Below are 25,611 nucleotides of genomic sequence, written 5' to 3'. Positions count from 1 at the left end.
GGTTAGAGAGAACTAAGGACAGGGATGTTTCAGGGACAAAAGAGCCTGAGGAATGAGTTGGTAGCAGGTGAGGAGAGGAAACAGAAGATAGCAGTTTGTCTCATAAGTAGAAGAATGCTTTGAACTCCCCTAACGTATTGAGTTGAGCTTCAAAATTTGAGCCTTGGCATCTGGGAATGGCCAAAGGAACAAAGGTAGTTCTTAGATTAGGTGAGCCCTGAGCTCTGTGGACTAAACACGGTACAGTTACATTTCTTCCCCCAAGTGTGGGGAAGCTAGCACAGACTTTGACTCGTCTTTTACTCCTATAGGAGAGGCACTGATCCTAGCCATGAGCACCATGCTATATAATCCGTTTTTCCTTCCAGTCTTGTTACCTCCTTCTGCTGTCACAGCCGGATCCTCGACTGGCATTTGTCACCTTCCTCTTCCTCCGTGGTGCTGCCACTTCTCCACTGCAGACTCGTCATCTATGCCTCTTTTTCTTAGGAACCTTCTTATGACCCAGAGCAGCAGTCAACTGCTTGTTAAAAGTGTGTGAAAGGAGAATAAGTACAGAAACTGGGCAGGCGTGAGGATGGAGCACAGCAATAAGCAGTTGGTTCCAGCAGTGTGCACGGCCAGGGATAGATGGGGGCAGAGAGGCAGGTACTGCAGCACACCCAGTTCCACAGGGTCTTAAGTGAACTGCTGTGAGTAGCGTCCCTGTTACTTCTGTGCTTAAGGCTCACCCTTGGCCTGCGGTAGCCTCCCTTCTGCAGGGCCCAATAGTCTCTGAAGCGAGGGCTGAAGGACAGGCCCCAGGCCTGCGGTGTCCCAACTGCTTAGCACTGTGCCTGCTACTCAACAGGTGCTGCAACACCTGCTGGTTCACCTCCTAATCTAGCTCCGGGCTCCTCCACAGGTGAGTCCCTAGGTTCAGCTCTTAGAATCTGACTTTTTAAGGTATCCATGGGAAGACAGCTTGTTATTATGAGGGGCTAAAGGCTGGTCCTCCATGTTGGGAGCCTGGCTCTAGTAGAGTGCCTGCCTAGAAAACACAAGCAACTGACCACTTAAACATCATTAGATGAACAAAAATTAAAAACAATTACCAAATGACAAAAACCTGCAACAGGCCCTCCCCCCCCACCAAGTACACTTTGAAGTGCTTTTCTTATGAGTGGTAATGGAGCCCTATCAGTAGCCTCTCATTTAGCAGAGATGGCTGGTCCCAGGATGCTGGTTTATTACTACAGAAACAGGTTCAGACTATTACTGAGCTCCCAGCAGTCACCATATGGTGTGATCCCTAACGGATAGGTGAAGGTATTGGGTAAGCTGTGAGGTGGGACAGGGCCTTCACTTGGGCTTCACCTGCTTCACGCTGTTAGCTGCCAAGTTGACCAGTGATGTACAGACAAGACACTTCCAAACATGCTCCAGGTCTCGTCTCAGTTGGTTTAGGTTTAAAAGTAGCAGTGTTTATTAAATGGTGACAGGCTTGAGCCATCCAGCTGTCTAGACTATAATTTAGACTTTTGACAGTAAATTCTTATTTTTCTTTGCTGGAAATCTTAATTTTTTAGAAAGCTGGATCAGAACGACATTGGTGTGCTGGCTTTTTTTTCCCCCTACCTACTTTCCAAAGCAGATGGTTTAATAATTCTATCCATTTGTGTTTCCTCTAGATTGCCTACCACTGGTTAGCTCTGAAAAACACATTAATCATGTTATAGCCAAGTAGGGAGCTGGAATCGGGGTTTTGAATCACATTCCTCCAGCAATGACAATGTGTGTGCTGTACAGCACATGGCTTTCTTTGGTGAATTGCAGACCCAGGGAGCACCACACAAGTCTGACTTTTGTTACCATTTCTCTTGCTAAAAGATCCTTTTCATATGTCCAACATTACCTTCCAAGACTGAGGAGATGGGTGACTGGGCAAAAATAAATACCTGTTGAATCTTCACATATGGACTGTCTTTATTTACTTTTGTTATTCACCAAAATGTGTTTATAACTAGTACAATATCCTAGAAGCTAGCTCCTGAAAGGGCACACATAAACAACAGTCAGAGGTGCACTGGAGGTACAAGACACAAACATCTGTTTCAGCTCTGAAGACATTTATTTTATAATCCAGAAGAATCAAGAGCTCTCACCAATCATGCTTCATTTCTGAAGGGCTCAACAGCAATTGGTGAGTGGTTAGACCCTGAGGCATGGCTCAGCGGTAGGAAGCAAAAGGCTCTGAGTTCAAAGCCTGAATACCCCCTCTCCCCTGCAAAGAAAACCATGTTAGCGTCACCCAAAGATGATGAGGGCCGGCGGAGAATAAGAATGCAGATTCCTTCTCTCAGTAGCTGGCACTGTATTCCGGTGCTGTTGCTACACGCGTTCGGGCAAGTAGAACTTGCCCCAGTACCGCCCCTTCTGGGTCAAGTCATACGGACTTAACACCTTCCGGATGCCCAGCATGTTGGCGGTGACTATACGCTCAAAGGTCCAGGGGTTTTGGTTGTTTCGTTCTTTTTCCTCTTGAAGTTCCTGCATCTTCTCCAGAGTCTCGCGACTCACAGCCTTCGCTGGGAAAGGCAACTTGTGGGCAACCTGCTCCAGGAAACCCTGCACCTCTTTGAATTCACAGCGCCCCCCCATCTCTACTATGAGGCGGCCAGCCTTCACGGGGGTCACATAGTGATCGATGGCGCCTTTGCCTCCCCCCATGCGCTGCCCGACACCTTTGCGGGTGATGGGCTTGAAAGGGGCTGGGACTCGCCAGAGAGCAAACATGTTCTTTGGGTCCATAGAGCGGTTGATTGTCAGGCGCATCATTTCAAAATGGCCCCAATGGAGGTAACCACCTCCCAGTGCCTAAAAGTGAATGGGAGAAGCAGAAATATTAGTGACCCAGGATCCTTATCCACTCCATTCTGACTCTCCTTTTATAGTAACTGTGGCTTCCATGATACACATGAAAATAAGCTAAGTTCTAGATAGTAACGTGAAGGGAAAGAGTGGGGCACATTAATAATGGAAAACAAGGCTGAGAACAAGGCAGGGAATGCTTCTCTGAGAAGGTGACATTTAACGCAGAGGACAGAATTATAAAAATGTGCTTGTGGAAGAGTTCCAGGCAGAGGAACACCTTATGTAAAAGGCCTGACCAAACACAGGGTGTGATGAGTTTAAGAGGAAGCCAGGAGTGACGGCTCCTGCAGGCAGTGGGAACAGGAATTTAAATGTCGCCCGAGTGGTCCAATGGAACGTTCCATTAATCATGGTGCACCTACACCTGTGTAGCTATTCACATTGTCTCTATGGAAGCTACTCAAATGAGAAAACAGCTGTCCTTATCCTAAGTTTTCTGCTGGTTCTATGGCTTGAACTCAGGGTCTGGGCACTGTCTGAGCTTTTGTGCTCAAGGCTAGTGCTCTACCACTGTGAGACACAGCTCTACTTTTGGCTTTTCCTGCCTGGGCTGGCTTTGAACCGTGAGCCTCAGATCTCAGCCTCCTGAGAATAGCCACGATTATAAGTGTGAGCCACCAGTGCCTGGCTGACAAACTTATTTTTACTAGAGGCTTGAAAGGAATTCGAGTCTGGGAAACGTAGGTCACCTCTTAGTTTTGCTGCTCTTTTATTTGGTATCCCTGTGCTCCCCATCTGCATTTTCACTTTCTGTAATCTCACAAGTGGTCAGCCTCAAACCAGGGTCTGAAATATTAAACGGAGACGCATGAAATACAAAATCCAGAAGTTTCAGACTGCATGTTGTTTTGAGTAGCAAGAGAAAAAAAAAATCTCACACGAGCCTCCTCTGCTTCATCCCACCAGACTGCCTTTGTCCGGTGTATCCTTGCCCTGTTAGTATGTGGTAGCTATCGAGCTCTTAGATCAACTGCCACAGCATGACAATGCTATGATCCTAATGATGCCCAGAGTTCTGTACTATCCTCAGTGTTCAGTGGGGGACCTGGAATGTCTCCCCTGCATTTTCGTCTCCAGATTTACAAAAAAGATCGCTAACTCACATGTTTTCTGGATACCCAGTAGCTTCTATGTACATTAGTTAAAAGAGCAACTAGCAGGTAGTGTCTGTGTGAGGTAGTTCTAACAAGCCCTGTGGAAGAAGAGACTAGAAGTGACTCGAGTATGAAATTTTGTTAATCCCTTTCATTACTCACCAAAATTGCAAAATTGCCTTCCGTGAACTCAGTAGCTTCAGTGGAAGGGCCCCGAATGTCTTTCAAGTTTTTAGGTTCTCTTCTTACTTTTGGGACAAGGGGTGCCCTTTCAACAAATTTAAGCTTGGGTTTATCAGGAATAGAAACATCTAAAAGGAGCACAGATGATCAAGGGTAAGTAAGTATAGCTACACATCTCAGAGGACCCATTTCCTTCCCAGGAAGACTTAACAATCAGGTGACCGCTTAAGGATACTACAGAACAGTAATTCTGAAGGTATGTTACTACATTTTCTTCGAAAACTTTTTGGCTATGTCAATACTTAAAAGGCAAATGTTTCTAAAACTCTGGCAGCAAAACATTAACTCCCAAATCAAAATGCCCTTTTTAAATACCATCTTTGCAACAGTACAAATAGGGTCTGTTTGGAAATATTTATTTATTTATGCTAGTCCTGGGGCTTGAACTCAGGTTTGGGTAATGTCCCTGACTTTTTTTGCTTAAGGCTAATCCTCTGATGCACTTGAGACACAGCTTCACTTCCAATTTTGTGGTAGTTAATTGAAGACAAGAGTCACATGGACTTTCCTGCCAGGGCTGGCTTTGAACCATGATCCTCAGCTCTCAGCTCCTGAGTACTAGGATTACAGGTGTGAGCCACCAGCACCTGGCTTTTTTTAATTTTTAAAACAACATTAGCTATTTTTTTTTTTTTTTGGTGTGTGTGTGGGGAGTGAGAAACAAAGTCAAGCTGTGTAGTCCAAACTGGCCTCAAAAACCTTGAGCTCCTTTTGCCCGGATTACAGGTGTGCTCTAACACTTATAGCAGCTTCAGTTGTTATTGTTTACGGTTTCCACCCTTTTAAAGTTCAAACTCTAAAAAGTTTAACAAATACACACACACATATATGTATATCTACATATATGTAGATATACACATATGTATACATACATATATGCATATGTGTATATGTGTGTGTGTATATATATATATATATATATATATACACACACACATATACATATTAGTCACCTATACCAAGAAACATTAGGCAGGTAATACTTGTATTTTATAGAAAGGGAACTTGAGGCCTAGAGAAATTTTTTCATTTGGTCTAGACCATCTAGTTAAAAACAGCCAAGCCAGATAGCATGATTTTTCTTAAAAAACAAAACAAAACAAAAAAACACAAAGGGGGCTGGAGAGGTGGCTCAGTGATAGAGTGCTTGCCTTGCATGCATGAGGCACTGGGTTCAATTCCTCAGCACCACATAAGCAGAAATAGCCGGAAGTGATGCTGTGGCTCAAGTGGTAGAGTGCTAGCTTTGAGCTGAATTGCTGAGAGACAGTGCCCAGGCCCAGAGTTCAGGCCCCACAACTGACAAAAACAACCTCCCCCCCCCCAAAAAAAAACTTTACTGTTCCTTGGATGTTAATGAGATAGTGGAAAAGAACTTAGGTAACTATCCAAGTTCTTGATCTCTGTCACATTTTTATTGGTAAATTTCCAAGGTAGGAATCCTCTAATTAATGCTGTTTCTTTTTATATATGCAGAGGTTTTTAATGTTGGCACACTCAAAATTCCTACAGTGTGCAACAGTGTCCTGGATTGAGTGGGCACAACTCTGGGCCAGACAGACCACATTTTTACCATTTTCACCTGACAATTCAGGGACAGGGAAGAGGGAAAAGAACTTGTCATTATTAAAAGCCATTTCTACAGTGAAACAAGCTGTGGTTCCACGAGGGAAAATAAAATAGGAGCCCTTAAGGAAATACCAAGTGGAAATACAAAATGAGCACTGTTCCAAGTTACAGAAATTGTCCTGCTCCCTTACGGAAGGGAGCAACTACAGAGAAAGTAATTATTTTTTTTTTTTCATCTACAACCTGATAAGAACTTCCAGGACATGGCAGTTGAGCAACACATGTACCCAGGTTTCCTGCATTTCCCCCCGAGATTCTCAGTATATTTTTAAGAAATTGGTAAAAATATATGTACAAATTATTGTTTTCACTCACTATTGTTCTTTGACTGCATATCTGTCATCTCTTTGGGACTAGACCATCAAAACTCCAAGTTGGAGGTCATTTACCTCTGGCTGAGTGGAGCATGGGCCACGGAGATATCTTCAGTACTCAGAATACTGGCCGCATGGTATGCCTGCCATACGTGTTTATTGCATGGGAAGATGAAGCACAAGAACGCTCTGACGTTTTCTACTTTGTGGGGTCCCATCAGATAAAAGATCCTCAAATAGGAAGACGACAGGTTCAGTTCTCACCTTCAAAAGTTGGCACTGGAAGCAGCGTCTTGAGGCCCGCACTGGCGGGAGTGGCTGTCCAAGAATCTACAAAGACAACTCACAATCAAACGACCAAGGCGACCAGAGCTAGGGCTAGTGGGTACATACACCTTGGGCCAAAGTCTTAGCTGCCTAGAGGTGGGGAGGCGAGCTACACTAAGTAGGATCACAGCCTCAGTTTCCCCCAAGAAGCTCATGGAGGTTCCTGGGCACCGGTTCCCCGAGACGGGGCTGTGATCGTCCCGTCCCTCGGTGGCCGGGGTGGAGGGAGGAAGCGCAGCCTCTAACCGGTACTCCGGGAAGCCAGCGCAGGGCCCGCCATGGATTTGAGAAATCCTTCACTGGAGGGTGGGAGAGGAGGAGAAAAGTGGGGGTGAGGGGGCTCCTGACCTGACCAGGGCACCCGGAGGAGCGGCGCGCGGGCGCGAGCCAGCGAACGCCACATCACGACGCGCGTCCGGCTGAGCCGGGCTTCCTTCCCTGCAGCGCCGGGCTGTGGGCCCGGCCGGAAGCGCCTGAGGACACCCGGTCAGCCGGGCCCGCAAAGTTGTGCTCTCATTGGTCCGTTCCGCAAAGAGTCCCGGCGGAAGTGGAGGAAACTCCAGCCTCGGAGTTTCGTTCCGGAGCGGGTAAGTGCGGATCTAGGACATCCAGAGGTTGGTTGGCACCTTGAAGCACCACATTGTGGAAGCGTGGAGTTCAGCAGGCAAGCCAGACCCTTCCCTTCCCTGCTGTACCCTAGGGGCTGCATTAAGAAAAAGCCACTGATTTTTGTAGTGGCTTAACATGCCATTAACGTTGTGTTCAATCATGACCCCTTTGTATTTCATTTTCCCAAGTTCATGAGACAAGTCATTATACTAACGTTGCAGTTTCCATCCCAAGGGGTTAAAGGCTTTCTATTTTTACATACATTTATTTATTTATATTTTTAATGCCCTCACCACAACAGCAACAAAAAAAGGTGCAATCAGAATTCAAGCACAGTGTGATTTGAGAGACCCCACTGACAATAAGCCATTCATATCAAGGGAAAATGAAATCATGTGTAATTATTCTGGGATACTGTTGGGCAAATTTTTTTTTTAATGAGCTGGAAGCTTTCTAAGTCATTACAATGAGTGAGGGTTTTTATCCAGGTTTCTAGGACATAAATGGAATTAGCAAATTGAGATTGAGGCCTGTTGTGCTTAAATCATATTAAATCTCCATGTGGCCTGTCCTCAAGAGTTAATTTCACAAATGGCAGCAAGTAAAAGCTGTTAACATTTGCAGAGGTAATGGGAGCACTGTTCACAACTACTTCACTTAAACTTGATTATCTCTGAACAGCATGGCTTCTAAATGTAATTGTATTACATAGCATTGGATATTTTAGGTTCTGAAATGAACAGTGTTTTCGGGGACTAAAAAATGACAACACCATTTTAGAATTCATTTTTAAATTGAAAAATAATGGCAAAACACAAAACCAACAACAAAAACCCCCCAGCCTCACAGGGCTTGTTGTATAAGCATAATAAACTGAAATTGATTTCTGAAAGCATTTTCTGAATTCTACCTACTGGCTATTGGTTAGTTTTTCTTTCTTTAATAATAAGCAATATCGAGCTTTTCCTCATGTTTTTGATTATGCATTTTTGTCCCTGTTTTCTGTGTTTGTTATTTTCTTGCTAGTATGCCTTTCCTTTGTTGAAAATCCAGTGTTCATTTTTTTGTTCTTAGCAATTCAAACTGCATGATATGTTTGAAGTATATTAATTCCCACCTGGCTGTATATGTTTCAGTTGCAGTTTTTCAATCTTCAATCTCAGTTTTATGTGTGTGATACCTCATGATTGATTGCAAGTATGTGCCACCACCCCAGGGATAGTTGTTGTTTGAGATGTGTTCATTTATAATTTTTCTTGTTTTGTAAGTTTACTTGTTTTTTCTTCTTATTGTATAATAATTGTAAAATGTGCTTTCTAATAAATATATACATTGTATAATTATTTTAATTTGATAGCTAAAAGAACTCTCCAAGTTGGAAATTCCCATTTAATAAGTGATAATAATATAGTAAAATCTGATTTTTTTGTTTGCAGTATTGGTGATTGAACCCAGTATTTCATGAAAACTAGACAAGGACTCCACTACTTTAGCTATGGCTTCAGTCTTTTTGTCTCTATTTTGTTTGCGAGGTAGGGTCTGGCTAACTTTGCTTGGACTGGCCTCAAAGTCTTCCTGTCTTGTGTCCTGAGTAACTGGATGGCAGCATGTGCTACCATGCCCAGTTTATAATGTGCTAAATTCTCACATAATTTTTGGAGCCCCTTTTAATATTTTATACAATTCCCATGTTCTGAGACTTAGTGCTACAATAAGCTTTAATTACTATCACTTAATTACACATTTTGTATACATTTGGTCAAGATTTTTTGATTTTGCACTTTTCTCTACCCTGGCTATGTTTTACATATTTATTCTTCAAGATAAAATTTAGAACTGCTCTTTAAAAATTTCCATAGTTTCATTTTTATTGTCTTGTCTAGAATTCTCCTATTGCTTTAATTTTTATCTTTAATCTCAGCATTGTCTGCATTTTGATGAGACTTAAGGCTTTTTCTGTTTTAAAGAATGAAAGGTTCTCAGTGAGCAGCATCTGGAGGCATCATCTGTTTGGTCCCACTTCATGAGCTTGATATAGTTATTCATATATCTGGTTTGCATATGATTGCTTACAGCTCTTTCCATTCCCTTCTCTTTTCCCTCCCTTTTCATTTTCCTTCCCCTTCCCTTTACACTCTCTTCCCAGTCAGTTCCTTCCCTCATCTCCTCCTCCCTTCCTCTCTTGGCCCTTCCTTTCAGTACTGGGGCCTTGTGCTTATTTATTAGGAGCTCTACTACTTGATCCACTTAAATTTTCAATCAGTAGGGTCTTTCGTTTTTGTCTGGGACTGGGGTCAAATTGCCATCCTCTTACCTATGGTCTTCTGGATAGCCTAGGTCACAAGTACACACCATGCTGTCTGTTTTGTTTGTTTGTTTTTTTTGCCAGTCCTGGGGCTTGAATTCAGGGCCTGGGCTCAGTCCCTGAGCTTCTTTTACTCAAGGCCAGCACTCTACCACTTGAGCCACAGCACCACTTCTGGCTTTTTTGTTTATGTGGTACTGAGGAATCAAACTCAGGGCTTCGTGCATGCTAGGCAAGCACTCTACCACTAAGCCACATCCAGTCCTAATGTTGGTTTATCCATTGGGGTCCTGCTAGCTTTTTGCAGGGACTGTTCTGAAACTATGAGCCTTCCAATGTCTACCTTCTGAGTGGCCGGGACTTGCAGAGTTCTTAAATGGGGAAAAGATACTTGCTACCAATTTTCACTCTTCCCTGTTATGCTTATGCTTATGCTTATGCATTGGTGTATCCTAGCTACTCAGGAGGCTGAGATCTGAGAATTGAGGTTCAAAGTCAGCCTGGGCAGAAAAGTCTCTGAGACTCTTATCTCTAATTAACTATCAGAAAGCTGGAAGTGGTTTTGTGACTCAAAGTAGTAGAACACTAGTCTTGAGCAAAAGAACTCAGAGACAGTGCCCAGACCCATGACCGACAAAAAACAAAGAACAAACAAACAAACAAAAAGGTTATGCATTATTGACCTCTCCTCTAAAGAAAGTTTTGCCTTTACCATCTGTGGCCAGGAGAGGTCAGGAAAGTGTTTTTTTTTTTTCAATACTACTGAATGTGAAACAGTTGCTTACTAGAGCATTATTGTTATATAATATAAACATTCTCATATAGTTATGATTGAAGGGGAAGTTTACACTTTCATTTTTCTATATTACATTCAGTATGTTTGGATAGGTAGCATATTATAAGCAATATACATCACTTCATGGATACATTTTTTTTTCTCTTTGAGACAAAATCTCACTATGTAACTCAGGTTGGCCTTGAACTCCCAATCTTCCTACCTCTGCCTCTCCAGTGTTGGGATTACAGGCAGATACTTCTATGCCTGGAAAAATGCAATGCTTAAGACTTTTCCAATACAAAAGACTTTGGAGACAATTTTTGGTCACCGTACTCATTATAGATTAGAAACTGATTTTTTTTAGCGTGAGACTTACCCAGTCACTTGGCTTGTTTACACAAACACACACACACACACACACACACACATACACACACATGTTCAACATTTTTTCTTTGGTTGGTCGTGGGACTTGAACTCTGGGCCTGGGCGCTGTCCCTCAGCTCTTCAGCTCAGGGCTAGCGCTCTACCACTTGAGCCACAGCACCACTTCCGGTTTTCTGAGTGGTTTTTTGGAGACAAGAGTCTCATGGTCTTGCCTGCCTGGTTGGCTTTGAACTGCGATCCTCAGATCTCAGCCTCCTGAGTAGCTAGAATTACAGGCTTGAGCCACCGGTGCCCAGCTGTTCAACATCTTTTGATTCTGAGTTCAGATTTTTTCTCACATTTAGCTACAGAAAAGAAATGTATGGTAGGTACTGCGTCTTGACCTCAGGGCCTCCTTCTCTTGCATGGCTTTTTTTTTTTTCGCTCAAGGCTGGCACTTTACCAGTTGAGCCACACCTCCAGTGATGGCTTTTTGGTGGCTAATTGGAGATAAGAGTCTCACAGACTTTCCTGTGCAGACTGGCCTCAAACCATGATCCTCAGATCTCAGCCTCCTGAGTAGCTAGGATTACAGGTGCGAGCCACAGATGACTGGCTTGAGGTATCTTTTTTATCAGCATATGTTAGTCGCACAGGGAAGTGCTCAGAATGATATTTCTATGCATGCATTTCCACACTTGTGGGATCGCAATGCTTGGTTGCAGAATGTTTTTTTTTTCAACGATTTTGTCTTTCTGAACAGCAATAATATATATATATATATATATATATATATATATATTTTTTTTTTTGGGTCTGGTCGTGGGGCCTGAACTCTGGGCCTGGGTGCTGTCCCTCCGCTCTTCAGCTCAAGGCTAGCACTCTACCACTTGAGCCACAGCGCCACCTCCGGCTTTTTTCTTTCTGCTTATGTGGTGCTGAGGAATCGAACCCAGGACCTCAGGCATGCAAGGCAAGCACTCTACCACTGAGCCACCTTCCCAGCCCCCAGCAATAATATATTTCATGTACACTTTTATGTGCTGGGCTGATTGGTGGGGATACATTGGTAAGCAAAAATGGTCCTGGCATAAGGGACTGGCCTTGAGAAAGGTATAAATCAAAACTGTAAAATAACAAGAAAAACCTAAAGGGGGTAAAGTTAGATTTCTCCCTGACATATACTTTTCTCAATTTTTGTTGAGCATTTTCAGTACCTTTGTGCCCCCATTTAAACAAGTCAGGTGTTTTAATCCTTCCTCTTGTTGATGGCTTCCTCTTACTATTGCTCAATGACCTGGAGGTAGGAATTGATCAGAGACAGGAGACACCCAGGTCATCGTCACAAAGATAATTGAAATGAAAACTGAGTAGAAAATTAGGGTTATAGGAAATTTTGAAGTGAATCTAGTAGGACAGATTACAGGCGTGTGTGTGTGTGTGTGTGTGTGTGTGTGTGTATGTGTGCGTGCGTGCGTGCGTGCATGCGGGCACACACGCATAGCTTCCACGTGAGGATATTTGCCTTTTTAGCTTCCTAGTTCATGTCTGTTTTTAAGACAGTCTCAGTTTAGAGCTCTGGTTGGCTTTGAACTCACAATATTACCCAGACCTTGAATTTGAGATCCCCTGGCCACCTCCTAAGTGTAAAAATATATTTTAAACTCAATTTCATCCAGAACAAATACTAGAAATGGAAGAGGAGAGAAAAACAAATATCAGAAATGAAAGAGCTTTGAACTACCCTAGATTTAACATCTGGGGTAATTTCAGTCATTTCATGAATATAAGTCTGCATATATGTTCATATCAGGAGATTTGAAAAGGAGGACTTGATAGAAGAAATGGTAGATTTAAATACTTATCATTTTATTTTATAAATTAGGGAAGATGAGAATGATCTCCAACAAGAACTCTGGAACTCTCCTTTTCCCTCATCCTAGGTTTACATGATAATGATGGTGGTCATTGAACTGAGAAGCTGTAAATTTTATTTCATGAGTAACAGATGTCAAGACTCAGGGAGCTCCTTCATATCATTTATTCTACATTGTGGCTTTCTCCAGGAGTTAAGTAGCACTGTGCATAGCCTCTTTTTGTGTGTGTGGGGATGGGAGGTCATGTATTTGAAATCAGGTGAAAATTCTCCAGTGCACTGGGAAATGCTCAGGAGAAACTGAACCCACCTCATCAGTACTCAGTGAAATTTGCCAAGATGTGCTCCAGGTCAAAGGGTATGTAATAGGCAACCCCTGGAAAGAAGCAGAGAATACGATGAAAAGAACACGGTACCTGGAACCCCAATGCCCTAAAGGATCAGCTCATCAAATTTGTTAGGAGTTAATCCATCCTAGGGAGAGATGAACAGGTTAATTAATCTGGCAGAAACATGGGGTGGAGAGTTTTTTTTTTTTTTTTTGGTCGGTCATGGGGCTTGAACTCTGGGCTTAAGCGCTGTCCCTCAGCTCTTCAGCTCAAGGTGAGCGCTCTACCACTTGAGCTACAGGGCCATTTCTGGTTTTCTGGTGGTTTATTGGAGATAGGAGTCTCACGGTCTCTCCTGCCCGGGCTGGCTTTGAACCGCGATCCTCAGATCTCAGCCTCCTGAGTAGCTAGGATTACAGGCGTGAGCCACCAGCGCCCGGCTGGAGAGTTTTTTTTTAGGGAACTCTTTTGTCCATGCCATTTTGTCACGTGTGTGTGTGTGTGTGTGTGTGCCCTTTATGGTAGTCCAGCTTCTAACCAAACAGATCAATTCATAAGACTTCAGTAATGAAAGCACTCTTTTTTTTTTTTTTTAAAGGGTGAACCAATGCAACAGCAATGCTCACAAGACACTATGTTAGAAATGAACTTTACAACTTGCTGGGGCAGTAGGACAGCTGGCAGAGAAGGGAAAGTGGTAGACACATTAGAGAGGGGGTAACAATGTTCATCAAGAACTATACTCATTGCCTTACTGATGTAAATGTAACCCCTCTGTGCAACACCTTTACAAAAAATTAAAATAAAAATAGAAGCTTCTTTGTAGATTCAAATCGGATTTTCAAACAAAACTATTGACATAAGAGAAAATAGAACTGTGCTACTATAGGAGAAATTGGGGAATAATATGAATATGAACTCTTTTTAACTGCTCAGATTTTTTTTGTTTTTGGGTCCGGTCGTGGGGCCTGGGCGCTGTCCCTCAGCTCTTCAGCTCAAGGCTAGCGCTCTACCACTTGAGCCACAGCGCCACTTCCGGCTTTTTTCTTTTTGCTTATGTGGTGCTGAGGAATTGAACCCAGGGCCTCAGGCATGCAAGGCAAGCGCTCTACCACTGAGCCACCTTCCCAGCCCCCAGAATTTTTTTTTAAATTAAAAATTGTTTTTGTGTAGTTGATACACAGAGGGGTTACAGTTACGTGAATCAGGTACAATCGGTACAAGTCTTTTGGAATCATTTTCCCCCATTCATTGCTCTCTCCCAATCTTTTCCCTCTTGTCCCTACCCATAACACATTCAGTTCATTTTCTACATAGTTTCTGGTGAGTATTACTGTTGCATTTGTTCATCCTTGTTCCACTTTTTATGTGCCCTTCCTTACCCTCCCAAATACAAACAAATTAACAAACAAAACAAAAGGAAAAGAGAATGAAAGCAGCAACAATGGCAACTGAAGAATGTCTCTTTTATCTGGAATTCATTTCATAGAATATTATTTTATACAATCATCTGCACATAGATATTGTCTTTGCCCACTACTCCTATGCTTAGCCTCCTTTGACCTCTGAATATTAATGACTAGGGTCTTATATATATTTTTTAATTGTGAACATAGGGATTACAATTACATGGGCAAGATAATGAGTACATTACTTATCAAGCATTGTTGCCTCCTCCTTTGTTTGCCCTTCCCATCCCTTCCCATTTCCTCCCTCTTCCCTTCCCCTCACACCCCCGCCTGGGTCTTATATAATTTATCATGCTCCAGTTTTCTTTATTTGTTTTGGTCATTCAGTGTGTTTGCTTGTAGATTTATAGGCACCATCAAGTTACCACAAATGAGGGAAACCCTGCAGCCTATGTTTCTTTGTCTCTGGCTTACTTTGCTTACTATATAGCATTTTCCAAGTCTTTCCATTTCTTTATAGATAGTACCATTCTTTCTGATGGATGAGTAGAATTCCATTATATATATATATATATATATATATTATATATCATATTTATAAATTTGCAACCTGAGAGAAATAGGGTTCGCACATTATTTCTATTTTTCTTTGTATATGAAATAATTTTTTGTACTTTGTAAAGTATAGAGCTCATTGTACTTTCAGCTGTTTGAGACTGTACATGGTGCTTCTTTTGAAACTGGATTCATTTAACTTCATGAAGGCTTTACATTCACTAATACATTTGAAAAGATATTCCAGCCTCTTTCTCATTGCATAGAAAATTTTGTTAGTAATATTTTCTCTGAAGAAATATTTTCAAAGTTAGAAGGAATGACAGGAATGGTAGATAGGTGTTATTTTTTGAAAAAAGCCAAACTGAGAAAATTCAAGGGAGTCTAAGAAATGAAAGCAATGCGTTGAGGATCTTGTTTGTCAGGACAGGAAAGATAAGTGATGAGAATCTTCAGTATCTTTCAAGCAGCTCAGACAACAAAAGGCATGACAATTTCAAGTTCAAATCTTTGCATCTCAGAGACCTTTCCCTTTACCATTCTTCCTTCTTAGAAAAGGAAGGTAATTAGGAGACATGAATATAAACCTAATTTAAATTCCCAAGAATGTTTTTTTCTTTTTTGTTGTTCAGCCACAGCACCACTTCCAGTTTTCTGATAGTTAATTGGAGATAACGGTCTCACAGGGAAGTGATGCTGTGGCTGAATTGGTAAGCACTAGCCTTGAGCTGAGCTCAGTGACACTGCCCAGAGCCAGAGTTCAAGCCCCACAACCAACCAAAAACAAATCCTTTACAAGTCCTTTGGGCTGGGAATGTGGCTCAGGGTTGAATGTCTTTCAGACTCTGGAAAAATGCCCACCCCTCTTCTTCTCTTACCTTCATTCAAAGGTGTTTCGTTGCTAAGGAACTGCCAATATGTCCTGTGATTAACGTTTTCAGCAATATTATTTATAGAGGACACAATGGGGCCCCAAGATGTCATTGTGGTTTCAAACCTGAGAATAAAGTCATAATTGGTTAGTACCTCAGTTTAGGTCACACAACAAGGAGGTATGATGAATGGGGACATTCTAAATGCCTTAAAGATCAGGAAAAGTGTTATCACCTAAAGAGAAAATGCAAAGGAGAACTATATATGGAATTTTATCACCTGGAGTTAAATTATATTAAAAATGAATGTGTGTGAGAGAGGAAAGAAGGGAGAGAGAGAGGGAAGGAAAGAGAGGGAGAGAGAAAGAGACAGGGAAAGAGAGAGGGAGGGAGAGAGAGAGGGAGCGAGAGAGAGGGAGGGAGGGAGAGAGAGAGAGAGAGAGAGAGAGAATGTCCTGGGGCCTGAACTCAGGGCCTATGCCCTCTCCCTGAGCTCTTTTTGCTCAATGCTAGTGCTCTTCCACTTGAGCCACAACTCTACTTCCAGCTTTTTTTTAAAAAAGAGAGATTTTAAAAATAATTACAAAGTGTGTATTCTCACCTGAGTGAAAATATAGGCTTTTCTATGTATATTTAAAAATCCATACATTTCAGAGGTGTCTGTTAATTTTGGTAGCAAGAAAATTTTGTGCGTATGTGCCCTGGAGCCCATGAAAATCTATCTGGAAATGTTTATTTCTGCTTGGTTTGGTGAAGACCTTAAAATGGTGAGTTACCTCCACCTATGTATGAGAAAGTATTTCTATCAATCATAGTAGGCCTATCTCCTTAAGTTCATGGGGTCTAAGTGTTCTGTCTGTTAAAATGTGACTCATTAGCAGGGTCTGATGGTTTTCTTGGTGCCTGGCCCATCCTGTATGGCTTCGTCACATGGGTGTTCAGATGACACTCTCTTGATTGCTTTGACTATTTTTCCAAGGATGTTCTCCAAAAGCTTTATAGTGTATCTCTTTTGAACAACCATAATTAAGTAAGTTCAAAGAATTAAATCTCTTCCCTTCCTTCCCCTCCCCACCCCCAGCCCCAGAAAGAAATCCTTTGCATTGACTTGCTTTTGGTGGTTTGATGCTGATTTCCGTTGATCTCTACCTCTGGTCATCCTCCATCAGTTCCTCATTAAGTCTCAGCTTTATCACTGCCAGCACAGCCTCCATTTTCTCCCTGCTTCCTTTGATCACAATCCTCGTAACAGTCTGTGTCATGAATTTCTGTGTTCAAGCACTTGTAGTGCTTCTCTGCTATGGGGAGGTTTGTCTCAGCATGGGATGTCAACTTCCAGACATCACTTGATTCCTTCAGGTCTCTACTCTGTCCTCTAGTAAGGCTAGTAAACTCGGTGGCTGCAAATTCCCTGTTTGCTCTTGCTGGCTTGTCATAGCAATTTCTTCTTCCTAGAATGACCCCATTCACATATCTTCCTAAATAGTACCTATTTTTTGGAGCCCAGAGACACAGATCTTTCTTTTGCTGTTTGCATCTACAACGAACTATCACTCCCTTGAAATGCTCCTATTAAAACTCCATCATGTATTGACTTGTGTGGTTTTACACAGCTGCATTTTCTGTCCACTAGGTTGTAGGTCCCTCAAGGGGCTATTGGATAAAAATATGTTAAGATATCAGAAGGAAGAAAAGTAAGCAAATGAAGAAGGCAGAAAGAAGAAAGAAGAAGGAAGAGGAAGAAGGAAGAAGGAAGAAGAAGAAGAGGAAGAGGAGGAGGAGGAGGAGGAGGGAGGAAGTTGTTCAAGAAAAAGAATAGCTTCTTTGGAGGGAGAGAGACAGACACAGGGAAGGTAGAAAGAGAGAAAGAATTTGTGTTAAGGGAGAATGGCACACATCACCTGCAGCACTTACTTGAAAATGGGGTTCTTACGTTGTGCTTCTTCCAGGACAACAAGTAGTGTGGATCCACCCTTCACACTGACCTCCGTGGTCACATTGAAGAGCAGCTCTACGCCCCTCAGCTGGTTGTTGATAGTGTAGGTGACCGTGATGTTAGATGCTGCGGTGGGGACCGGGTTAGGATGGTTGGGGAGAGTTGGTTGAACCTCATTATCTGTGAAGAGGAAAAAAAAAAGTGGCCTCATTTGTCTATATGTTCAAAGTCACTGCTATCAGCGACTTATCCTAGAAAACATTACAGTGACTAGTGACTTTCAGACCATTGTAACCAAGTGCTTTGACAGTTAGACCACAACCCTGGTGAAGACTCTCAAACGTAGGGACTCCCAGGCAAGTAGTAGCTTGGGGAGTTAGGCGAGTGGGTGTAGTGCTTGATATCATCAGGATCAGTTTGCTTGGCGTTGATTTCTGTGGATTCTACATTGAACTATACAATGGGATTATAATCCCTTACTATTTTGTGGGTTAGTGCAATGTAAGAGAAATAAAACATTATGTTAGTATTTGATTAGAAAGAAGAGTTGGACCCATCCAATGCAAAGACTAGTTTTGAAGGAGCATGTACATTTCTGCGATGTCTGAAGTTTAAATAATTCCAAAGTATATTTATGGTTGCGTGGCAGATATTAAAAAGTAGCAGGCTAGATTTCTGCCCCACCCATTTAGTGTTCTATGAGAACCAGTCTTTCATAATCAAGTCCTTGAGGCTTGGCAGAAATGTTAACAGTTTCCTTAGCTTTCTCCCATAAAATTAATAATTGGCCATCGCTTTTTAAATTTGATTTTAGTATTTTTTTCCTTATCTTTCATTAGTTGTACAAAGGAGCTGCCATTCAACAAAGTCATTGTTTCTTTTGGCTTTTGTAATGTGTATCATTTAAATTTTGACTCGCTATTTGCTTCAACATTTGAAGTATTGTTTGTATGTGTCTCTATCCATATCTCCTGACTCTAGATAGAGGGCAGCATGATGTTTGGTGGTATGTTTGTCAAATGAATGAATGAAACTATGTTGTTGTTGAGAACACCAGCCTTCCCCTTTGCCTAATGTCTCATAAATGTTTTGCCCACAGTAGGTTTTCAACAAGTGTATAATGAAGAAGACAAGGGGATGGAGGGTTTGGCTCTGTGTACTAGCCACATTTGAGAGAAACGGACCCCACAAGCCTATATGCCATTGATCATTGATATACATATTCATGGTACCTTTATGACAGAAGAAAAGGCAGTTATTAAAAAACACATGTGCTGGGCGCCAGTGGCTCACGCCTGTAATCCTAGCTACTCAGGAGGCTGACATCTGAGGATCATGGTTCAAAGCCAGCCTGGGCAGGAAAGTCCGTGAGGCTCTTATCTCCAATAAACCACTAGGAAACTGGAAGTGGCGCTGTGGCTCAAGTGGTAGAGCGCTCGCCTTGAGCTGAAGAGCTGAGGGACAGCGCCCAGGCCCTGGGTTCAAGCCCCACGACCAACAACAAAAAATAAATAAATTAATAAAAATTAAAAAAAAGCACATGCTTACCAGGGACACAAATCACTTGGGGCACATCTAGGTATGTCTTCCCTTTCAAGGAAGGCAGGATCTGGGCAATGGACATTGGGTTGTCAAATTTCCCTTGCTTAATCTCTTCCAGTACTGTATCCATTGTCTTCCTACAGTCCCATTTCTTGGTAGGTTGCTCAGGTGTCACGGAGAGGGCCTGGGATAGATGGGGAGAGAGATTGGTGATAGCCGAGGATTGGCCCTTTGTGAGGGCTAGACTAATCTGTGTGAGCATTCAGAATCCCAAACTGATCGCCACAAAGTTTGGAATGATGTGTCTTTTCCTTTTTATGTGTCCACCTCTTAGCACTCTCTCTGTCACATAGAGTTTGTCATAGAGCAGGTGGCTGTTCACTGAGGAAGATCAGGGAACGCTATTCTGGCTGCTGCACAGATGAAAACAAGCTGGCCCCGTACACATGCACTAAATGGCCTCTGATAGGTGTCCCCTTGGGCATCCCTTGGTAGATTTCTCCCACAGGTTGCCAAACAAATCAGAGGCTCCCAAATCTTGGCCATGGGGGTGGAGTCCTGGTCTGGGATGGGCTGGTCTCAGTGAAGCACTGAGGACATTTGATTGGTGGAGATAGTTACCCATCAGTCCATCCAACAAGTGAAGACATTGGGAGAGAAGGATTTCTTTTCCTGCTGAAGTTTCCATCTTCCTCCACCACTTTGAAAAAGCTATGTTTGCAGGGGGAAAAATGAGGGGAAAGGGCTAAATAGTAAAAAGGGGTCAGTCCCTGGGATCATGACTTGATTTCTTTATTTTGGTCATTCTTAAGACCACCTGATCTAGCTGTAGATTTCCTAAGTGTATGTGAAATAGTAAATTCCCCTCATCTTCTTTCTTTCTTTTTCGTTCTTTCTATCATATGAAAATGACTTTGGCTTCCATTCCTTGCAAAACACAGCTGGATTAATACATCCAGAAAGTGACCTAATATTGAGGAGCTTTATATATGATGGCTAAACTAGAGAAGGTAATTCCTGCCTACCTTTGGAGCAGTCACCACACCTGTGATTTCTTTGTTTTTGTCTTTTTACTTGTTTGCAATCTTGTTATTGTGGGAAAATAAAATTCAGAGAAAAATCTTTATTTATCTAAGATAGTGGCAGATCTGGGATTCAAAACCAAGTTGTTATAGATCCAGAGTTCTTTGATCCAAGTGCCAATTTTGAAATTAGACAAAGATGATAGATTAACACCTGGTGGATTCAGATTTTGGAGTGCCTGAATAAATCCTGGATATGGTAATAAGGAGAGTTAGGAGAGGTTATCTACCTTATCTGACCAGAAACCCACAAGGTCTCTGATATCCCGCTATACATGAACTCCTACCCTTTGACAGGGAGAGCGTTAATTCTTAGGAATAACTTTCTTAGGTATAACTTTCCTAGCAGGTGCGGAAAATCCTCCATAGTAGCCACAAGCCAAATTAGGTAAACAACTCTGTAACTGGCATGAAACTGTACCAAGGTTTAGTGAGTCACCATTCACCACTCCCTTCTTCTTCCCCCCAACCCCCCTGGCACCCAGTTTGTTAGGTTCTTCACAGAGCTTTCTAGACCCAAGCCCTGGGAAGCAATGCTTTTTGTATGATCAGCTAGGATTACAGACATGAACCACTGATGCCTGGCTTATGCTCTAAATTTTAATGTGGATGACACCAATGACAATTTACTTTTTTCTCTCAGGAAGCAATTTTCTTCTTATAGTCTGTCTGTCTATCTACCTATCTGTCTGTCTGTCTATCTCTGTATATACTTATGTTTATTAGCTTAGGGATGGCATCCAAACACTGGAACTCTCTCTTTCCTAGGCTTTCTTAATTGGGAAGCTTATGGTGCAATATTTTTCTTAATCCTACAAGATTTATTGAGATAGACTTTTCCATATGGAGGCAGGGATGGGGAATCTTTTTTCTACCAATTATTTATAACATAATTTATGGGCCAGACAAAATTAATACTATAAGGAAGACAGGCCACGGGCCACCAGAAATGTATGAGAACCACATGTGTTTTGTCATGCACCAAATGATACCCTGGGCTTTCTGTAGCCTGGCAGGGTTGGAATAACTTTTTGTTTGGCTTAGAGGATTATGGTTTCTAAGTTTATAGTTATAGCTGATTCTCTTTCCCCACATAGATACACCTACCTTTCATGGAGGATGCCACACCATTCACCTGGGCAGGGGAGGATACTGGATTTCGAGCTGCCAAGCAGCATGTTATTGAATCTGAGCCTGGAAGCACAGGGCTGGCCTTGGCTAACGTGTGGACCTGGCTCTGCTATAGACTAAGAGTTTTTGTGAGGTTGAGTCAACAGTAGATTGTTCTCATTAATCATTTTAAATATAGACTGATTGTGTTTTGGATCAAGATAGAGGGCTGAGAAGAATAAACCTGGGCTGGCAAGATTGAAGCAGAAAATTCAATATTTCCTGAGCACCTGTGTTAACATTAGTTTTTATACATCAAGTTTTCAATAGTAACTTGATCATTATTAATCAACAGACCTATATGCTTCCTGGATTTATTATTTTTTTCTATTTTTCTTCCAAGGAAGGGAAATGAATTGAAATAGATTAGTTTTCATACTTTATCTATGAGCCAAGAAAGAATTATCTCGACTTGCAGTTAATTAGTAGAGGAACTAAGGCAAAGCACCCCAGGCATCGATCTCAAGTCACATTAGTTGCATGTTTCAGGACATAGTAGCAGATGCCTGGGCTCAATCAAGGGTACCCAGGATGTGTTTACCTGAATGGCAAGGCCAGTACTGTAGATGTCTCCAATGATGCCATTATCTTTGATCTTCCTGCTGATATTCTCCACAACAGTCTTTAGCACCTGGCTAAAGAGTTGTCTGTAACTTGCATCAGAGCCTATGGGGATCTTGTTGTACATGCAGGTCAAGGCCAAGGTCGCCACTGCTTCTGTGTCTGAGAATCACAAAGAAATAGAACCACCACCACAACAGTCAACGCAGTGAAATGTATCAAGTGCTAATGATGTTCTTGTGACACAATTTCATTCAGTTCTTAGGACCCTCCCTGTGAATAGGACCTTCATTTAACAGGTAAGAGAATGAAGGTCCAGAAGCAATAAAGTAACTGCGCCCCAAGGACACACAACCCAGTAAGTAGCTGGGCCAGATCTTAAAGGTAGATTTATTACATGCTTGCAGAGTGAAAGAAGCGTTCCTAAACATCCCAGGATGTTGGGATTAGGGGTCAGAGAGTACTACTGTTCAGTGGGAGATATTGAGAAAAGTAGAGGATGGAAATTTTAGTAGCAATGAAAGAGAGGGTACAGGGTAGGGCTAGAAAAGATAGCAGCATTTACTTTGAGAACAACTTCAGCCTTCAGTAACATGAATATTGTTCCTACTGGAGATACTACTGGCAGTCCTTTCTAGTATTGTCCTCATATTAACTGTTATCTAGTATCAACTATTGTCTACTATTGCCTAGGATTAGCATGTGTCTTCTTTTCTTTAATTTGTTCCTTAATTAACATGTCCAACAAACATTTGTTCAGTGCCCCCCCCCATCTGCATGTGCTACATCAGCTCTTCCTCCACTGGAAGTCTCCCTTCTTTCCCCGGAAGTCTTCCTCCCTTCCTCCCCTTGCAGCTTTACCTCTTTGCCCTCTGACCTTCTGATGTGCCCAGCTCAGGACAGTGTCTGAGGGTTGTCATCTACTTACCCACATTCAAGGAAGAGGAACTGGCCAACAGGATCTTGGCAAAGCGCAAGGCTGTTGGTAAGGTTGTCTCTGGGTTTTTCTGGCACAGTGCCAAGATGGCCAGACTGGGTCCATAGAAGGCTGAGTCAGAGTAGGGTTCTCAGAAAGGGATTAAGAACCTCCATTAGGCTCACATTCATCATTTGTGAAGAAGCCAAAACAATTTAATTACTAAAAAACCTGTCCCCAAAGAAAGATATCAGCAAAGGGTAACTTGAGTATTTCTCAGAACAGGGCTGTCATTCAGCCACTTGAGTAAAAGAGAGACAATGTCTCCAGATGGATAGTAGCTGGGATGCTTTGTGCATTTGGATGCGTTGGTTTTTCTAGTTTATTTTGGCCAAGAATTTGGCCATGTTGGTAGGATCGTCAGAGCAGAGCTGACAGTGTATATTTTCCTCACCTCCATCTAGGTTTAGAAGACAGGACTCTGGGCCTCACCCTTGCCCCCTCACCATGAAGTCTTACTTGGAGGTGACCAGTTCTCCATTTGTTTCTGTAGAACGGATATTTTACTCCCAGGGTCCCGGCAGGAGGAGGTGAGAGCCATAATGTTGAGGGCGAGCTGCCCAGTGGTTAGGTCTGCAGAGAGGAGAACCAACCGCACTGTGACACAAAGACAGTCTGTTTCTAATCCAGATCATTCTCTTTAGTATATTTACATAGTCCTTGCATTTGTCCTTTCCAAAGAGAGATGGAAAATATGTAAGAGAATATTGAGTCGAATGTCTTCTGTGTGACTTGATGAGTCCCTGATGAAACCCAAGAAAAGAATCCCTGATGGCTGATTAGATGTGTAACAAAAACACCCATGCAAAAATAAATTGTGATCACTTGAAGTTGCAAAGTAACCTAAACTAATTCTTAGGGCAACTCCTGAGAAGCAGGCAGAATACTTTCTTGTTACTGTTATTGTTATTTTTGTTATGATTATGATCAGAGGGTGAGAAGAACTTGGGCTGCATCTAATGACGTGTTCAAGGCCACAGAGTTAGTAAGTGGCAGATCTGGAATGGGAATCCCCTCCTTATTTTAGGTCTAGGTTGGCATTTGTTCTACTTCCCTGGCCTCCTCCATGGATGCTCTGACTTCCTTCACACATAGGTATGCAGGGCAAGGTGATGAGGTACAATCTGAGGCAGCATGGGAGTTGGAGAGATGCCCCAGATTGGAGCCAAGGGATAGGGATGGCCAGTGTGTGGAAGCTGCAGGGAGCAGGGTGGGGGGCTCCGACGTCTCACCTGCAGCATCACTGGCCATGAGTTCGTAAGTCAGCTGCTTCTGGGCCTCCAGGTCATGTGGTCCAACCAGGTTCATGGCAATCAGCACACTGGGGTTTGGAAAGGATGACAGAGTCACCGACTTCTCCATGTGTGCTTGCAGGCTGTTAATCCAGGGCTGTTGGTCTGAGGAGATGGCTGAGAAGAAAAGGACACCTACTAATCCCCCAACCCAAATTCCCTCTCCTTCAAAACATGATTCTCCTGTCTTTTATGCCTAGGAACAGGAGACTTTATTAACTTCGGAAATCAAAAGATTGAAGGGAAATGCACAAAATACGGAGATTTTTTTCTTTTGAGGCCAGTTAGCCTTTCCACGCTTTCAGATCACCCCTAGCTTTAAGAAAGTTATTTTTTTAACTTACTCTCTTACTAACTCATAATCATGTCACATGAATTCTATAGTTTATTGGAAATCACTGTGGGCTTTTGTTCGTTTTTGCATTGGCTTTTAACTCCCAATTCTTTCATTAAGAATATTAAAGATATAGGACATGTCCTAAGCAAGTACCCAAACCTCCCCCTGATTGTGTTACCTAGTGTCAGAAGTCACCAAACACCTGTTTTTTTTTCCAGCTATCACTTCTGCAATCATAATTCAGTCTTTCTTAGTTAAAAAAAATCCATGGATTCTACTGCCAGAGAACTTGTACTTGAAGTCAGGAAAGGTGAACACATATGCATCCTGACCGACGGGCTGGAACTCTTATGGCTATTTCAAGCTCATTTGTATCAGCAGATACCCCCACAGGGTGGGGTTAGGGTAGTGAGTTCTCTCTTTGCCTCTCTCCAGGAGAACTGCACCCCTGAACTAAGAACAAACACCATACTCACAGCATGAGCTCTGGCTTCTGGTCCCAGCCATCATCCAGAGAATGTTCAGGAGACAGAGGGCAAGCCGGGCCATTTTGCACTCTTCTGTCTAGTCCACATCTCCTGGTCCAAAGATAGCAGTGTTTACAGGTCTGCCTTTTCTTATATGTGCTTATCTTTGTCAAACAGTTTGGTTCTCTCTCAGCCAATCCTCACTACCTATGCTGACCTTACCTACTCTGATATATTAATTTCCTTTTGCTTATCTAAGTTTACCTACTGTGCAGTCCTCTATGGTGTCTGATGGATGACAACTGCTAGGCAGGACAATCATAGGAGAAACTTGGGGCTGAGTATCCTGCGAACATAATGACAAGGAAGTGCCTCTTACTAAGTAAGGGCTGGGAATGTAGCTCAGTGATAGAGTGCTTGTCTATCATGAGCTAAGGCTGTAGGTTTGATTCCCAGTAATGGGGGGAAAAACTAAGACTTCCTTTCATCAAATTTCTGGGTTATTATATTGGGGAATGTAAAGTAATTCCTCCAGGACATTGGGACATTTGGAATGTGTTGGTATCAACAAGATTTCTTCTAGTTTTTCTCGGTTTATCCATATGACATAGCCTCTTGGATGTTTAACT

At 42.4% G+C, this 25,611-nt stretch overlaps 2 protein-coding genes across 3 annotated transcripts; both read right to left on the bottom strand.

The window, feature by feature from the left end:
- Nucleotides 1–1,953: 1,953 nt before the first annotated feature.
- On the bottom strand, nucleotides 1,954–7,021 carry Mrpl16 (mitochondrial ribosomal protein L16). Of its 2 annotated transcripts, XM_013029247.1 has the most exons (4): nucleotides 6,869–7,021; nucleotides 6,458–6,523; nucleotides 4,170–4,318; nucleotides 1,954–2,856 (listed from the first exon to the last, which is right to left on the bottom strand). In XM_013029247.1, exons 1-4 carry the CDS (start codon nucleotides 6,921–6,923, stop codon nucleotides 2,371–2,373), a joined length of 756 nt encoding a protein of 251 aa, XP_012884701.1. In that variant the 5' UTR covers nucleotides 6,924–7,021; the 3' UTR covers nucleotides 1,954–2,370. The 2 variants fall into 2 exon arrangements, with proteins under 2 accessions (XP_012884701.1, XP_012884702.1); XM_013029248.1 differs by lacking the exons at nucleotides 6,458–6,523; nucleotides 6,869–7,021 and adding an exon at nucleotides 6,269–6,442.
- Nucleotides 7,022–12,552: 5,531 nt separating this feature from the next.
- Gif (gastric intrinsic factor (vitamin B synthesis)) lies at nucleotides 12,553–25,078 on the bottom strand. The gene is made up of 9 exons (XM_013029121.1): nucleotides 24,992–25,078; nucleotides 24,119–24,295; nucleotides 23,346–23,459; nucleotides 22,839–22,976; nucleotides 21,891–22,072; nucleotides 19,104–19,281; nucleotides 17,534–17,735; nucleotides 15,626–15,744; nucleotides 12,553–12,830 (listed from the first exon to the last, which is right to left on the bottom strand). The coding sequence occupies exons 1-9, from the start codon at nucleotides 25,062–25,064 to the stop codon at nucleotides 12,769–12,771; spliced, it is 1,245 nt and encodes a 414-aa protein (XP_012884575.1). The 5' UTR covers nucleotides 25,065–25,078; the 3' UTR covers nucleotides 12,553–12,768.
- Between the last annotated feature and the right edge of the window lie 533 nt (nucleotides 25,079–25,611).

Source organism: Dipodomys ordii, unplaced genomic scaffold, assembly GCF_000151885.1.
Source record: "Dipodomys ordii isolate 6190 unplaced genomic scaffold, Dord_2.0 Scaffold117, whole genome shotgun sequence".
Lineage (NCBI taxonomy): Eukaryota > Metazoa > Chordata > Mammalia > Rodentia > Heteromyidae > Dipodomys > Dipodomys ordii.
The sequence above is the reverse complement of the archived record's forward strand: the minus strand, read 5'-3'. Positions and strand labels throughout refer to the sequence as shown.